At 44.6% G+C, this 17562-nt stretch overlaps 1 protein-coding gene across 5 annotated transcripts in view; it reads left to right on the forward strand.

Annotated features, from left to right (window-relative positions):
* LOC141052466 (protein shortage in chiasmata 1 ortholog-like) overlaps positions 1-17562 on the forward strand; it is a 356749-nt gene that overhangs the window by 248166 nt on the left and 91021 nt on the right. For all 5 annotated transcript variants that reach the window (XM_073549702.1, XM_073549705.1, XM_073549703.1 and 2 more), the window contains one exon: positions 10035-10156. In XM_073549702.1, the coding sequence (XP_073405803.1) occupies positions 10035-10156 (122 nt within the window). The remainder of the gene's footprint in view (positions 1-10034; positions 10157-17562) is intronic.

Here is a 17562-nt window from a genome sequence, read left to right on the forward strand (position 1 = left end):
AAGAGCCTGAAGACCCACCTCTTCCGACAAGTCTATAACCTGCTGTAACCACCGATCGACCAAACCGCTGCATGACCAGCTCTACCCTCGCCTACTGTATTCTCACCCATCCCTTGTAGATTGTGAGCCTTCGCAGGCAGGGTCCTCTCCTCCTGTACCAGTTATGACTTGAATTGTTTAACATTATTGTACTTGTTTTTATTATGTATACCCCTCCTTACATGTAAAGCGCCATGGAATAAATGGCGCTATTACAATAAATAATAAATACTGTACCATTCTAAACTTACGTCCTAACAGATAGTACCGTAATGTGTCCAATGCCCACTTTAAGTCCAGGGACTCCTTCTCTATGACCGAATAATTTCTCTCACATGAGGAAAGCTTCCTACTCAGGTAGAGAACATGGTGCTCCTCCCCATGTATCTCCTGAGAAAGGACTGCTCCTAAACTGACTTCTGAGGTATTGGTTTGGAGAACAAACTCTTAAAGTCGGGGACCACCATAACCAGCTGTTTACACAGAGCTCCTTTCATTTTTTTAAATGTCTCTGCATCTTCAGACCATTTGACCATTACTGATTTTGTCCCTTTAAGGAGGTCAGTCAGGGGTGCGGCCATCATGACGAAATTTGGGATGAACCTCCTGTAGTATCCCACGGTCCCCAGAAAGGCTCTAACTTGTGTTTTTGACAAGGGTATCAGCCATGTTTGGATTGCTTCCACTTTACTGATTTGGGGTTTTATCTCACCTCTCCCCAATACATATCCCAGGTATTTTGCTTCTTCTTTCCCCATGGCACACTACTTTGGGTTGATTGAGAACCCCGCTTTATTAGAGCATCAAATACTGCCTGGACTTTTTCCAGATGACTCTCCCAGTCCAGGCTGAAGACAACAATATCATCCAGGTATGCCGCGGCATATTGCTTATGGGGTTAAAGAATTCTATCCACAGCTCTCTGGAAGGTTGCTGGGGCCTCCTGCAGTCCAAACGGCATCTGGACATGCTGGAAGCATCCGTCCGGCATCAAAAACGCAGTCTTCTCCCTGGGTCCCAGTGCCATGGGAATCTGTCAATAGCCATTCGTCAAATCCAAGGTGCTTGCGGGCCTAAGTCACTCAAACAGCTCATCGACGCGTGTCATGGGATATGCGTCAAACTTGGAGACCTCATTCAACTTCCAATAGTCATTGCAGAACCTTCATTCCCCATCAGGCTTTAGGACCAGGACAATCCGTCTTGACCAACCACTTTTATATTCCTCAATGACCCTGAGTTTCAACATACACTTCACCTTCTTGGAGCTCACTTCTCGATGGGCCTCCGGAATCTGGTAAGGCTTCACATTTACACGCACTTGTGGATCCATCAGAACTTCGTGTTCTACAACCTTTGTGCACCCCAGCAATTCAAGAACAGCTCCCTGTTCTTCTGGAGCAACTCCCGGCACTGCTGTTTTAGGGCCTTCAACAGCGTTTCCGCTATGGCGACACCTTCAACCTCGCCTTCCGACTGGCCCAGCAAGCACGGAGTTTCAGCCTGGTCCCTGTCTTGCCATGGCTTGATGAGGTTCATATAGTAGACCTGATATGGTTTCCATCTACCTGGTTGATGAATCCTATAGTTTACATCACCAAGCTTCTCCACATCAAATGTCCCTTGCCATTTGGTCAAGAACTTGCTCTCCACCGTAGGAATTAGCACAAGGACTCAGTCTCCTGGATTTAACTGCCTCACTCTGGCTGACCAGTTGTAGACCCTGGCCTGAGCTTCTTGTTCCTGGAGGAGGTGTCCTTTTACGATGTCCTTTCACCTTCGCAAGCCTCTGCTGCATCAGTGCCACGTGTTCGATGACGCTTCGGTGGGGTGTGACTATGGCTTCCCAAGATTTCCTTGGCTATATCCAGGAGATTTCCGGATGTCGGCCATACAGAAGTTTGAATGGTGAGATCCCCGTAGAGGCCTGTGGAACCTCACAGATGGAGAACAACAGATACGGTAAGAGATGGTCCCTGTCTCCACCATCCTTTTCTATGGCTTTCCTCAGCATGCTCTTCAGCGTCTTATTAAACCTTTCGACAGGGCCATCTGTCTGAGGGTGGTACACTGAAGTCTTCAACTGGGAGATTTACAGGACCTTGCATAACTCCCTCATCACCTTACTCATAAAAGGTGTTCCCTGGCCAGTCAGGATCTCCTTTGGCAAACCTGTCCAGGAAAAAACATGGACCAACTTGCGGGCTATACTCTTTGCGGAGGAGTTTCTCAGGGGAATTGCCTCAGGATAGCTTGTGGCATAGTCCAGGATGACCAATATGTATTGATGCCCACAAGCAAATTTCACCAGGGGACCAACCAAGTCCATAGCAATTCTCTCAAATGGTACTTCGATAATGGGCAATGGCACAACGAAAGTGAAAGGTGGGGGAGGTTAACTCATGTAGGGCAGGACCTGCAATAATTTACAATTTTACGGTGACACCTGGACCAACAGAACCACTGCACGATCCGTTCTCTCGTTTTTTCCACTCCCAGATATCCACTAAGATGTGTGAATGGGCCATATCCAACACCTTCCATCTATAGGGCCCCAGCACTATTAGCTGTTCCACCAGCTCCTCTCTCATTTTCGTAATCCGATACAACTCCCCACTCATCATAAAATAGGGAAACTTTGTGTCAGCTGCCGGCTCCTGTGCAAGCCCATTAATGATAGTGAAATTATTGAAGGCTTCTTTCAGAGTTTTGTCCCTATGTTGGGCAGTCTCAAAATTCTCACTGGTCACCCCTAACTCCACAATGTCAGACTCAGGGTAGACTTCCTCCTCATCCCCCACAAAGACACAAAAGGGAAACCCGTCTGCCTCTGGGTGTGGTGAGGAGGGTTCAATGGTTCCCTATTCACGCCAGCGAACTCAGAACCCTTCCCCCACAGATCCAAAAATAAACAAATGTCCCGGCTTATAATTATAGGGTGTAACAAGTCCAGAACGATGCCAACCTCATGGGACTCAGTACCGTGGGCTGCTTCAATGTCCACTCTGGCCAAGGGGTAGTCCTTAGTATCACCATGAATGCTCCGCACGCTGATTTTTTACCTGGGTCAGTTAAAGCGGAAGGGTGGCCCTCACAAGGGTCACTAGACTCCTGGAGTCTAGCAGTTCCATTACCTCCCATCCATTCACCTCCATGGGACATGCATGAGGCCCCTCGCTGGGTGGACAGTTCACACTGCAGGCCAGATAATATGAACATCGGCGTACATCTGCTCAGGGGACAACGGGCAACTATATGGCCTGGGCCATGGCACCTCCAAACAATATTACCCGTAGGGACCTTGGATGCCCCACCCCTTTAAGTCCTCTGGCCCTTGTTGGGACCCCCAGTATGGAGTAGCTGCCTTCCCACGAAACCTTCAATCCCCTGGTATCTCTCGACCAGTCTGACCAGTTCATCGGCATTCCAGGGATCACCCAGGACAACCCAAGTCTGTACGGGCCTCAGCAGGGAGTGCACATACCTGTCTATCACCACCCGTTCTACCATCTGCGCAGGCGTGGAGGACTCTGGCTGCAGCCACTTCTGGACCAGATGCAACAGGGCAAACATTTGGAAACGGTGGTTTGTCCCAGAGACACACCCAACTGTGAACCCGCTGTGCCCTGAGAGTCATTGTCACCCCCAAGCATGCAAGAACTCAGTTTTTAGCTTGCCATAATCTTTGGCGTCTTGCAATGCTAAATCATAGTACCCTTTCTGGGGTTCTACTGTCAAGTATGGTGCCAGTACCTCTTCCCACTGCTCTGTCGAAGTTTCTCCCTCTCGGTGACCCTTTCAAACACCATCAAGAAGGCCTCAACATCATCTCTGGGAGTCATTTTCTGCAAAGCCTGGCTTACCGCCTTCCGGACATGGGCGTCATCAGCCGGCTTTGGGGTTGGGGCACTCGTCCTGCCCTGGATGGTGGTTGCCAGAAGCTGCATCCGCTGCCGCTGCTCCTGCTGGCTCTGCTGGATCTGTTGTAACAGCCTGTTGGTCTCTTGCTGTTGCTGCTGCAACTGGACCAGGTGTTTGAGCAGGTCCTCCATTTTGACTGGCGATGCGACTTAACCCAGGACATGCAGTCCTTCCTATAGCAGTCGCACATCTCTGCTGGGAACGCTGCCCGTACATCTAACACCACTTGTATGGGTTTTACTCACTCGGGTGCGACAGGAGGAAACAGGAGGCTTGTTCCTTTAAAAGTTAATGGGGGTTTATTGCTTCATAAACCCCAGAGGCAAAACAGAAAATACACAGCCTTTGGATCAGGCAAAACAACACAAAATGTCCATAGCAGGGCTTTGCTCCCTCAGGCCTGTGGGCACACAAGCTGGGTTATTGTCCAGTTCTCAGGCTCGGTCTGGAGCCAAAACACAAGAAGCCTTCTCCCTCCCAACACACAGACCATGTGCCAAACAACAGCCTCGAATATATAGGCTGTAACCACACCCAGAGGTGAGATATGTAGGTAGCCAGACCCGCCCATCTCTCATAGCTACCAGCAACCCAGACCCAGGTGCACCAACCTCTCAGTGCTTATGTGCACTAAAGAAGATACTCCTGGCTTCATCACAGAGAGCAGCCATCTCTGTGACACATATCTCTCATCAACTACATGGCCATTAGCTTCATTACTATATATAGATATATATATATATATATATACAGTGGGGAAAAAAAGTATTTAGTCAGTCAGCAATAGTGCAAGTTCCACCACTTAAAAAGATGAGAGGCGTCTGTAATTTACATCATAGGTAGACCTCAACTATGGGAGACAAACTGAGAAAAAAAAATCCAGAAAATCACATTGTCTGTTTTTTTTTCATTTTATTTGCATATTATGGTGGAAAATAAGTATTTGGTCAGAAACAAAATTTCATCTCAATACTTTGTGATATATCCTTTGTTGGCAATGACAGAGGTCAAACGTTTTCTGTAAGTCTTCACAAGGTTGCCACACACTGTTGTTGGTATGTTGGCCCATTCCTCCATGCAGATCTCCTCTAGAGCAGTGATGTTTTTGGCTTTTCGCTTGGCAACACGGACTTTCAACTCCCTCCAAAGGTTTTCTATAGGGTTGAGATCTGGAGACTGGCTAGGCCACTCCAGGACCTTGAAATGCTTCTTACGAAGCCACTCCTTCGTTGCCCTGGTGGTGTGCTTTGGATCATTGTCATGTTGAAAGACCCAGCCACGTTTCATCTTCAATGCCCTTGCTGATGGAAGGAGGTTTGCACTCAAAATCTCACGATACATGGCCCCATTCATTCTTTCATGTACCCGGATCAGTCGTCCTGGCCCCTTTGCAGAGAAACAGCCCCAAAGCATGATGTTTCCACCACCATGCTTTACAGTAGGTATGGTGTTTGATGGATGCAACTCAGTATTCTTTTTCCTCCAAACACGACAAGTTGTGTTTCTACCAAACAGTTCCAGTTTGGTTTCATCAGACCATAGGACATTCTCCCAAAACTCCTTTGGATCATCCAAATGCTCTCTAGCAAACTTCAGACGGGCCCGGACATGTACAGGCTTAAGCAGTGGGACACGTCTGGCACTGCAGGATCTGAGTCCATGGTGGCGTAGTGTGTTACTTATGGTAGGCCTTGTTACATTGGTCCCAGCTCTCTGCAGTTCATTCACTAGGTCCCCCCCCGCGTGGTTCTGGGATTTTTGCTCACCGTTCTTGTGATCATTCTGACCCCACGGGGTGGGATTTTGCGTGGAGCACCAGATCGAGGGAGATTATCAGTGGTCTTGTATGTCTTCCATTTTCTAATTATTGCTCCCACAGTTGATTTCTTCACTCCAAGCTGGTTGGCTATTGCAGATTCAGTCTTCCCAGCCTGGTGCAGGGCTACAATTTTGTTTCTGGTGTCCTTTGACAGCTCTTTGGTCTTCACCATAGTGGAGTTTGGAGTCAGACTGTTTGAGGGTGTGCACAGGTGTCTTTTTATACTGATAACAAGTTTAAACAGGTGCCATTACTACAGGTAATGAGTGGAGGAAAGAGGAGACTCTTAAAGAAGAAGTTACAGGTCTGTGAGAGCCAGAAATCTTGATTGCTTGTTTCTGACCAAATACTTATTTTCCACCATAATATGCAAATAAAATGAAAAAAAAAATAGACAATGTGATTTCCTGGATTTTTTTTTCTCAGTTTGTCTCCCATAGTTGAGGTCTACCTATGATGTAAATTACAGACGCCTCTCATCTTTTTAAGTGGTGGAACTTGCACTATTGCTGACTGACTAAATACTTTTTTGCCCCACTGTATATATATGTTAGGCGTCGGGTTCCTGCAGCGGCATAACAGGAATCCAGAGCCTCACATTCTGCGGTCTCCCTTTCTCTATCGATCGCAGAGGAGATTGCTCAGCAGCCCCGTCATTCCAGACGCTCTGCCCAGACCTGCTCTGTGGGTCTGGCTGTCGCTGCCACCTTTGAGTCAGCAATAACAATGCAGGCTGCTCAGCAGCAAATCGCTCCAGAGGCTAAGTCCCTCCGTCGCTCTACTGGGCATGCTCACGAGACGATCTCCCATTGGACATCGGGAGTCACATGCCCACTTCCTTCTCCAGATCTCATTGGTCCATCTCAGGGATCTGGAAGCTTCCGGAAGGTCCCGGCTATAAATGGTTCACATGGCCGTTCGGCCATGCTCTAGTATAGACTCTAGTTGCTAACTGTGTGAATGATGATGGATGCATGAACCTGCGAATGACTCATTAAGATCCCCTCCCTCTGACATTACGTGTGAGGATAGAGACTTAGGTTTAGAGTCAGCGCCAGCCAGTGGCAAGCTACAGGCCACAATAAGCATCCTCCACAGTGCTAGCGTCCGACAGTGCGCCTGCTGCTGGGCATTGTCGAATAGCGGCAGTGTCTGTCGCCGCGCTGCAGTCTGCAGCTCCTCTTGGCGTCCACAGTTGCGACACCGCACGCACGGTAGGTCTAGACGGACTCTGACCCTCTGCCTTGGGCCCAGCTCCTGTGACCATATACCGTGCAGGCATTTCTCTGAGACCTGTGAGTCCAACAGGCTCAGCATTTATGTTTATGCTTTAAGCGCCTCTATGAAGCTAACAGAGTATGCTCAGTGCACGCCGGGTGACATTCAACCCATGTGTGATATACCGCCATATTGTGTGTCTGCCATTATATAGCAGCAGTGTAACACCTCTGCACGGTGAACCCCAGGCGGCGAACGAACTTTCCATTATTTAATATTTATATATTGCATATATATATATATACACAGTATGTATGTATATATACTGTAAGGTAGCGCTCCCTGAGTGTATTGGGGAACACTCACTTGGCTGCAGATAAACCAGGTCCGGCACAGGTTTTTCATATAAAACAGTCCATGCGGTTTATTGTGCAGCATAAACCATAACATGAAGAAAACGATAACAGTCTTACAGCAGACAAAACTAATGTTCATAATGTAGCTCTGCTCCCTTAGCCCTGTGTTCACACAGGCTGTGCTTTATCCAGCCATTAGGCTTTACAGTCTCTCAGATAATTCCCCCTCTGTCTGGGGCCCTTTCCTCCTGGGGACTGGCCAGCACTCACAGGCTATTACACAGGCCACACGCGGTCAGTGGCGTCCACATGTGCGCATCAGGAAGGTAGCACACCTCCTAGCATGTCGGCCTTCCGGGACCTTCCACACTGACCAATCAGATCCAGGCATTCCCTCATGTGACCTACCCTGGTCACCTTATATTGTCTGTAGTCATGCCCACCGGATCACATGGTTATGACCTCATCGTAGGTCTAACAACCATTCACACACATACTATTCACTATTGGCGTTTTAGACACACGCCCCAGGGTGGATTTGTAGGTGGCTAGTTCCACCCGTCTCACCAACCACCTAAAGGCTTCCCTAACACATTGGAACAGAACATCAGCAGTAGCTATGCTGATCAGCACATAATCAAGCCTTCATCCCAAGGCCACCCACATGTGTTACACAACGGTCATTTAGGACCCTGCTCCTATTACCACCCTGGATATGGCTATACGCCCGTCCTGGGAAACCTACACAGCGCCCCATAGCGGACACAGTGGACACTACACCACAGTACACTACCTTTCCAAATTTTGGGTTCACTCAGACAATTGTGTTTTCCATGAAAACTCATACTTTTATTAATTAAATGAGTTGCCAAATGAATTTAAAATCTAGTCCAGACATTGACAAGGTTCGAAAAAAGATTTTTATTTGAAATAATAATTTTCTCCTTCAAACTTTGCTTTCGTCAAAGAATGCTCCCTTTGCAGCAATTACAGCGTTGCAGACCTTTAGCAGTCTAGCAGTTAATTTGCTGAGGTAATCTGGAGAAATTTCACCCCATGCTATGAGAAGCTCCTCCTACAAGTTGGTTTGGCTTGATGGGCACTTTTTGCGTACCATATGGTCAAGCTGCTCCTACAACAGCTCAATGGGGTTGAGATCTGGTGACTGCGCTGGACAATCCATTACAGATAGAATACAAGCTGCCTGCTTCTTGCCTAAATAGTTCTTGCATAATTTGGAGGTGTGCTTTGGGTTATTGTCTTTTTGTAGGATGAAATTGGCTCCAATCAAGCGCTGTTCACAGGGTATGGCATGGAGTTGCAAAATGGTGTGATAGCCTTCCTTATTCAAAATCCCTTTTACCTTGTACAAATCTCCCACTTTACCAGCACCAAAGCAACCCCAGACCATCACATTACCTCCACCATGCTTGACAGATGGTGTCAGGCACTCTTCCAGCATTTTTTCAGTTGTTCTGCGCTTCACAAATGTTCTTCTGTGTGATCCAAACACCTTAAACTTGGATTCGTCTGCCCATAACACTTTTTTCCAATCTTCCTCTGTCCAATGTCTGTGTTCTTTTGCCCATATTAATCTTTTCCTTTTATTATCCAGTCTCAGATGTGGCTTTTTCTTTGCCACTCTGCCCTGAAGGCCAGCATCCCGGAGTCGCCTCTTCACTGTAGATGTTGACACTGGCGTTTTGCGTGTACTATTTAATGAAGCTGCCAGTTTAGGACCTGTGAGGCGTCGATTTCTCAAACTACAGACTCTAATATACATGTCTTGTTGCTCAGTTGTGCAGCGAGGCCTCCCACTTGTCTTTCTACTCTGGTTAGAGCCTGTTTGTGTTCTCCTCTGAAGGAAGTAGTACACACCGTTGTAGGAAATCTTCAGTTTATTGGCAATTTCTCGCATGGAATAGCCTTCATTTCTAAGAACAAGAATAGACTGTCGAGTTTCACATGAAAGTTCTTTTTTTCTGGCCATTTTGAGAGTTTAATGGAACCAACAAATGTAATGCTCCATATTCTCACTAGCTCAAAGGAAGGTCAGGTTTATAGCTTCTCTAATTAGCCAAACTGTTTTCAGCTGTGCTAACATACTTACACAAGGATTTTCAAGGGTATTCTAACCATCCATTAGCCTTCTTACACAGTTGGCAAACACAAAGTACCATAAGAACTCTGGAGTGATGGTTGTTGGAAATGGGCCTCTATACACCTATGAACATATTGCATTACAAACCAGACGTTTGCAGCTAGAAAAGTCATTTACCACATTATCAATGTATAGAGTATATTTCTGAATCATTTAATGTTAGCTTCATTGGAAAAAACTGTGCTTTTCTTTCAAAAATAAGGAAATTTCTAAGTGACCCTAAACTTTTACACGGTAGTGTACATATACACATACATATAGATACACAACGATCAAAATGCCAACTTCAGATTTTTTTTTGTGACTATAGACGTATGGTGCTGCTACACAAATACTTCTCATTATGTTTTCACCCAACTGTAAGCAAAGGCACCTTTTTGTCTGAGTGGCAGCTTTCAGTCTGCAGATAAATCAGCATTACAATTGCATCTGTATTATAACATTTATAGTAAAATGTATACATATTATAGTCCGATAAAGATTACATGTGTGACTATATATATATTTTTTTGTTTTGAAGGATCTGGAGAACCTAATGGTGGATAAGTCGGCAGAGAATTTGATCTTAAAACTTGTAGCCTTGTCTCTGCAATACAGCTGCTGTTGGCTCCTCTTACACAATAAGAAGAGTAATCAATTTGAGTAAGTACCTCCTCTAAAAAGAAAACAAACTAAGACCTCCTTCACACATCCTAATGATTCCTGGACTGGAAAAACCAGTACTGGTGAGATCCGTGAGATCTGTGGTCCTTGTCCGTGTGACTTCCCTGTAACATCTGTGTTGCCACTGTCAGTGTACAGTCAGTGGACTGTCAGTGGGATGTCAAGTGAGCTGTCAGCATGACACATATGGAATGAAAAGCAGCACAAAAATTAAAGAGTTTTATACATTAAAGATGTCCAAAGATAGAGGCAGATAGTGATGAGGAACATGATAGATAGATGTCAATATAATTTCTGATCAGTGCTTTATGTGCTTATTTTTCTGTACTTAATGTATATATTGTCTAAATTAGTAGAAAAAATGGCATGGGTCCCCCTTAACTTTCATAACAAGCTGAGGGAAAGCCGACAGCAGGGGACTGATGTTAATATTCTAGCAATTTGACAATAGCCATAAATAAACACACAAAGTGCTTTAATTGAATAAACACTGCTGACCCTCTTTTACTCATTTATTCACCAAAAAAAAAAAACAAAGTTATACTCCTCTTTCCATAGATAATCCATTAATGCTTATGTCCCATGACAATTCGGATGGTTTGGTAAGCGGTCACGTCAGTGATGCGACCTCTTACCACACCAGCCGGAATTCACTGAGCTTAACGTGAGAATGCAGCTACTTGTGACCAGTGGTAACCTTCAAGACATCACCTTGAGTCATATGCATTCTTTATGGCTATTGGTCCCCTCCAGGATATTAATATCAATCCCCAACTGTCAGCTTTCCCTTAGCTGATTAAGAAAATGAAGGGGGACCATATAGTGTTTTTTTTAAATATTTATATAATACACGCTATAGACAGACAGTGGGTGCTGACTCCAACTCCCATCAGCATTGCCTGGTTTAGCTGATCACAGGGAGGCCAGGCGACAATATTAAGTACTGCATTCAGGACCATGAGCATGAGATCAGTGCTAACTTCTACTCCTTTTTCGAGGTACCGGTAGGTGTCACACTGATGACACATGGATGTCATCCATGTGTCATCAGTGTGCACGTGTCTAAGAGTTTTTCACACAGACACAAGGTCCGTGTGAAAAGCCTGACATGTGTGCAGCACCATTGAATACAATGTTTGTGCGTGTATCCGTATTTGCGGTCCTTAAAAGTGGACCGCATATGGACATAAAAAAGGGATGTGTAAAGTAAGCTTAAATCTGTTCCTTGTAATGATGTTTGACAAAAACATGATGGATGTTATCGCTGAAGCTATATTGTATCAAGGTCTTTAACCCCTTAACGTCCATTGATGGACATAGTCCGTCATGGCAGGATGTCAGTTCCCGCACCATGACGGACTATGTCCGTCATGCATTTAAACTGTCACTGCATGTAAACACAGACACTTAACCCCTTAGTGATGGGGACAGTTTTTTAAATTCTGACCAATGTCATTTTATGTGGAACGCTTCAACAAACCCCAGTGATTTTGAGACTGTTTTTTGTGGCACGTTATAATTTATGATAATGGCAAATTTAGGTTGATCTCTTCTGTGTTTATTTATAAAAATATCAGAAATTTGACAAAAATGTAAAAAAAATTCCAATTTTCAAAGTTTGAAAAAGTATCTTCAAAGTATCAATCTAAATAGTCATACCACACAAAAACATTAATAAAAACCATTGGGGGTTTTCACTGTTTAGGTACTTCAGGGACTCTCCAAATGTGACATGGCATGCAATCTCAATTCCAGCCAATTTTGGATTGAAAAAGTCAAACAGTGCTCCTTCCCTTCCAAGGTTTGCCATGCGCCCAAACATTGGTTTACCCCCACATATGGGGTATCACCATACTCAGGAAAAATTGCACAACTTTTAGGGTCCAATTTCTCCTGTTACCCTTTGGAAAATAAAATATTGGGAGCGAAAAATCATTTTTGTGGAAAAAATATGATTTTTTATTTTCACGGCTCTACGTTATTAACTTCTGTGAAGCACTTGGGGGTTCAAAGTGCTCAACACACATCTAGATAAGTTCCTTGGGGGTCTAGTTTACAAAATGGGGTCACTTATGGGGGTTTCCACTGTTTAGGTACATACAGTTGTGGCCAAAAGTATTGACACCCCTGCAATTCTGTCAGATAATACTCAGTTTCTTCCTGAAAATGATTACAAACACAAATTCTTTGGTATTATCTTCATTTAATTTGTCTTAAATGAAAACACAAAAGAGAATGAAGCAAAAAGCAAAACATTGATCATTTCACACAAAACTCCAAAAGTGGGCCAGACAAGTCGAGGTTCTTTATCCAACATCCGCACAATCTTATGTTGAAATCTCTTGACAATTTTTCTTTTCCGTCCACATCTAGGGAGGTTAGCCACAGTGCCATGGGCTTTAAACTTCTTGATGACACTGCGCACGGTAGACACAGGAACATTCTGGTCTTTGGAGATGGACTTGTAGCCTTGAGATTGCTCATGTTTCCTCACAATTTGGTTTCTCAAGTCCTCAGACAGTTCTTTGGTCTTCTTTCTTTTATCCATGCTCAATGTGGTACACACAAGGACACAGAACAGAGGTTGAGTCAACTTTAATCCATGTCAACTGGCTGCAAGTGTGATTTAGTTATTGCCAACACCTGTTAGGTGCCACAGGTAAGTTACAGGTGCTGTTAATTACACAAATTAGAGAAGCATCACATGATTTTTCGAACAGTGCCAATACTTTTGTCCACCCCCTTTTTTATGTTTGGTGTGGAATTATATCCAATTTGGCTTTAGGACAATTCTTTTTGTGTTTTTTCATATAAGACAAATTAAATGAAGATAATACCAAAGAATTTGTGTTTGCAATCATTTTTCAGGAAGAAACTGAGTATTATCTGACAGAATTGCAGGGGTGTCAATACTTTTGGCCACAACTGTAAGGGGCTCTCCAAACGCGACATGGTGTCCACTCTCGATTCCGAACCAATTCTACTTTCAAAACCTCAAATGGTGCTCCTTCCCTTCCAAGCCCTGCCGTGTGTGCCTAAAGAGTGGTCTTCCTCCACACATGGGGTATCGGTGTACTCAGGAGAAATTGCACAACAAATATTGTGCTTCATTTTCTCCTGATATCCTTGGCAAAATTTAAAAAATTATGTCCGCAGTAAAAGTTTTGTGAAAAAAAGTTAAATGTTCATTTTTTCCTTCCACATTGCTTCAATTCTTGTGAAGTACCTAAAGGGTTAATAAACTTTTTACATGTAGTTTTGAGCACCTTGAGGGGTGCAGTTTTTAGAATGGTGTCACTTTTGGGTATTTTCTGACATATTGGCCCCCAAAGTGACTTCAAATGTGAGGTGGTCTCTAAAAAAATTATTATTATTATTTACTACTGTATGTAACTGAAAGTTGTATAATGCTGTAAGGCTATGTTTCCACGGTCAGGAAACCTTGTTGTGGATTGGACGCAGCGTCCAATCTGCAGCGTCCAGATGTTACAGCATAATGGAGGGGAATTTATGAAATCACATCTCCACTATGCTGGAAGGTCCGCATCCTGCATAACCAGACATATGCGGCGCGTCTTTCCAGACGGTAGCATGTCTATTTATCTTGCGGAGATGCTCCGTGTCCGCAAGATAAATAACCCAGTCCGTGAATATGATGCGGTGATTCCGCATGTGTTCAATGAACACATCTGGAATCACCGCCCGTACAACAGGGGGCGACACTTTGGGTGGAGCTAGGTATCAGCTGTGTCCAAAGCACAGGGAATCCTGAATGTGGAGACATAGCCTAAAGAGTTTTCTAGAGAGGCTCCACTTTACTTAAAGAAAACTGTTGTAGACCAATAATATTCAAAGTTTTCTTTTACTGAAAACAAGTACAATGGATTGAAAAACTTTTCGATTTCTGTCACTTTAAAGGGAATCTGTCACCCCATTTTCGGCCTATAAGATGCGGCCACCGCCATCAGGGGCTTATCTACAGCATTCTGTAATGCTGTAGATAAGCCCCTGATGTAACCTGAAAGAGAAGAAAAACGAGTTAGATTATACTCACCCAGGGGCGGTCCGGGTCCGGTTTTGGTCCAATGGGTGTCGCGGTCCGGTCTGGCGCCTCCCATTTTCTAACGGTGATGTCCTCTTATTTGCTTCCCATCGTGGCTCCTGTTGAGGGCAGAGCAGAGTTCTGCAATGCGTAGGCACCGGGAAAGGTCAGAGAGGTCCGGCGCCTGGGCACTGCAGGACTCTGCTCTGCCCTCAACAGGGCAGAGCAGTGCGCCTGCGCAAGAGTCACGACGGGAAGCAAAGAAGAGGACGTCACTGCTAGAAGATGGGAGGCGCTGGACCGGACCGCGACACCCATCGGACCAAAAGCGGACCTGGCCCTCCCCTGGATGAGTATAATATAACTAGTTTTTCTTCTCTTTCAGGTTACATCGGGGGCTTATCTACAGCATTACAGAATGCTGTAGATAAGCCCCTGATGGTGGTGCCGGCAGCTGATAGTCGAAAAATGGGGTGACAGATTCCCTTTAACGGCTTGCTCACACTCTGTGCTTTTGCTGTGTTATTTTCCATGCATTTTCAAGGGTAAAAAAAACTCTGCATTTTACTATCAGCAAAGAGAATGATATATTTGAAATCTCATGCACAAGCTACTTATGATTTCATTGCAGAGTTGGTCAAAGTATATTTTTAAATCTGCAGCATGTCAATTCTTCAGGTGTTTTTCTTGCATTTTTTTCACCCATTGAAATGAATGGTGGAAAAAAGTAATTAAATCAAAGTAAAAAATGCAATTAAAAGCACCTTAAAAAAATCTACATATTTTATGCACTGCTTTTCCTGCCAAAACTTTGCTTTTTGGTGCAGAAAAGTCTGTTGCAATTACTCAATATGTGCGCACATGCCTATTTAATACGTCCTGATATTTACTGTACTGGAAAAATTAGTACAAGGGCTATTCATGTCTGTGTGTACAATCCGTGTGCCATCTGTGTGTTCGTTTGTACCATATGTGTGGCATCCGTGTGCAGTATCCGTGTAACATGTACTGGAAGAGAATGCAGAATAGAAATGACAGATGTTTAGGTGTTAGATGTGCAATTGTCTTGAATCAAGAGCGAACTCAATGTCGCATTCGGAGAGCCATTGATGTACCTACACAGTGGGAACTCACAACAAGTGACCCCATTTTGGAAACTAGACCCTCCCAAGGAATTTATCTAGATGTGTGATGAGCACCATGAACACCCAGGTGCTTCACAGAAATGTATAATGTTAAGCCTTGAAGATACAAAAAAAAAAAATCACATTTTTTCCACAAAAATGTTCTTTTAACCCCAATTTTTTTTATTTTCACAAGGATAACAGGAGAAAATTGACCCCAAAAAGTGTTGTGCAATTTCTACTGAGTACGCCAATACCCCACTTATGGCGGAAAACTATTATTTGGGCGCACAGAAGGGCTCGGAAGGGAAGCAGTACAGTTTGACTTTTTGAAGGCAAAATTGGCTGGAATCTAAAGCGGACACCATGTCGCGTTTGGAGAGTCCCTGACATGCCTAAACAGTAGAAACCCCAGAAACGTGACTACATTATAGAAACTAGCCCCCCTAAAGAATTTATCTAGATGTCTGATGAGCACCATGAACCCCCAGGTGCTTCACAGAAATTTATAACATTCAGCCATCAAAATAAAAAAAATCTAATTTTTCCACAAAAAATTATTTTTAGCCCCAATTTTTTATTTTCTTAAGGGTAACAAGAGAAAATGGACCCCAATAATTGTTGTGCAATTTCTCCTGAGTGCACCAATACCCTATAAGTGGTGAAAAACTACTATTTGGGCACACGACAAGACTTGAAATGGAAGGAGTGATGGTTTGGAGCGCAGGCTTTGATGGAATGGTCTGCGCACGCCATGTCGAATTTATAGAGCCACTGATGTGCCTAAACAGTAGAAATCCTCCACAATTGACCCTATTCTGGAAACTAGACCCTGCAAGGAATTTATCTAGAGGCACAGTTATAGTAATGATTATAATGATTTTGGTTTTACTGGTATATAAATTTATAATGTGGTGGTATGTACAAGTTGTGCAAAGTACAGTACATCAGATTATAAAAGTATGTTGTGTCAACAGGGTAAAACAAAATTTTATTACGGTAATTTATGGTTATGTGGTACGCTTTGAACCAATCCTTAATGCAAACGCCAGGTTTCTCAAGACAGGTTTTACAATGGTAAATTGTGTCTTTTCATTTTCCCCTCTTGGAGCAGACTCTACTCTGCACCTTTTTTGTGATCTACCCTTCTTTGCTGTTTGGGGAACCTCTCCGGGAAAATGTTGACCTGGTACAATACCTTCAGTTTCAAAACTACTGGGACCCTCACCTTCCTGTACCATACTTTAGCTTTTCACATGGCACTGTATGGTTTGAAGACATGATTTGAGAGATCTACACCCCCCATGAACTTATTATAATCCTGGATACAATCTGGCTTTGGGACTTGTGTTGCCTTGGACAATGACAAGGGAGCTGTTGTCACGGTGTATGGTGGTCAAGATAAAGACATCCCTCATTAGGTTCTTCTGTTGCCCTTTCTTAGCAGTTGCCCAGTTAGCAGCTTAGGGAGGTGTGGCGCCCCTGAGGATTCAGTTGCCACAGAGGTACTGCACCTCCTCCTGAGGTGTGGTACCCCAACATCCAGGTGAGTTGGAGGCTCCTAACAACGCTCCAACACTCGCATCCCACACAACATGGTAGTTCAGCAAAGCCACATTGCGGCTCCCTGCTTGGAGTGTAGCAGAGCACCTTTGGTGGCTCCCTGCTTGGAACACGAAACGTGCTGGGAGGCGGGTGGAGTTTAGAATACATAAAGAGCGGGAGGGTTTAGGTAGTCAGTCAGAGAGTGGGAGAGAGAGAGTCACTCGGAGAGGAGTGAGGATCCCTGGAAGAGGGATGGAGGAAGGAGTGCTGCAGCTGCCTCAGTGATCTGAGCCAGCTGGCACAGGAAAGGAAAGAAGGAGAAAGACATTGGACTGAAACCTGATCTTCTACGAGAGAGAGGGATTAGTACGGAACGAAGGAGTAAAAGGGAACAGAGAGGACCTGGGTTAGAGGAGAACCCTGCCTAGAAGTTCTAAGCGCAAGGCCGGGGCCCGGTCCCTGAGGTTGTTTGGATACTGAAGGTCCTGCAGCAGACACCAGTGGAGAAGTGGGCTGTAAATGCACTACTCCCATCTAAGACTTGGGGGCACAACAGCAACGTGAATAGTGAGCCAGGACTCAGGAGAGAGGAGTCTCCGAAGCAGGATACAGCTGTCTGCCATACAAGTAGAGTTCTTGGGAACACCTGTCAGGAGGCACTCCAGTGTAACTCA

This window comes from Dendrobates tinctorius, unplaced genomic scaffold (genome assembly GCF_039654945.1).
Source record: "Dendrobates tinctorius isolate UK_male_01 unplaced genomic scaffold, ASM3965494v1 ptg000160l, whole genome shotgun sequence".
Classification (NCBI taxonomy): Eukaryota; Metazoa; Chordata; class Amphibia; order Anura; family Dendrobatidae; genus Dendrobates; species Dendrobates tinctorius.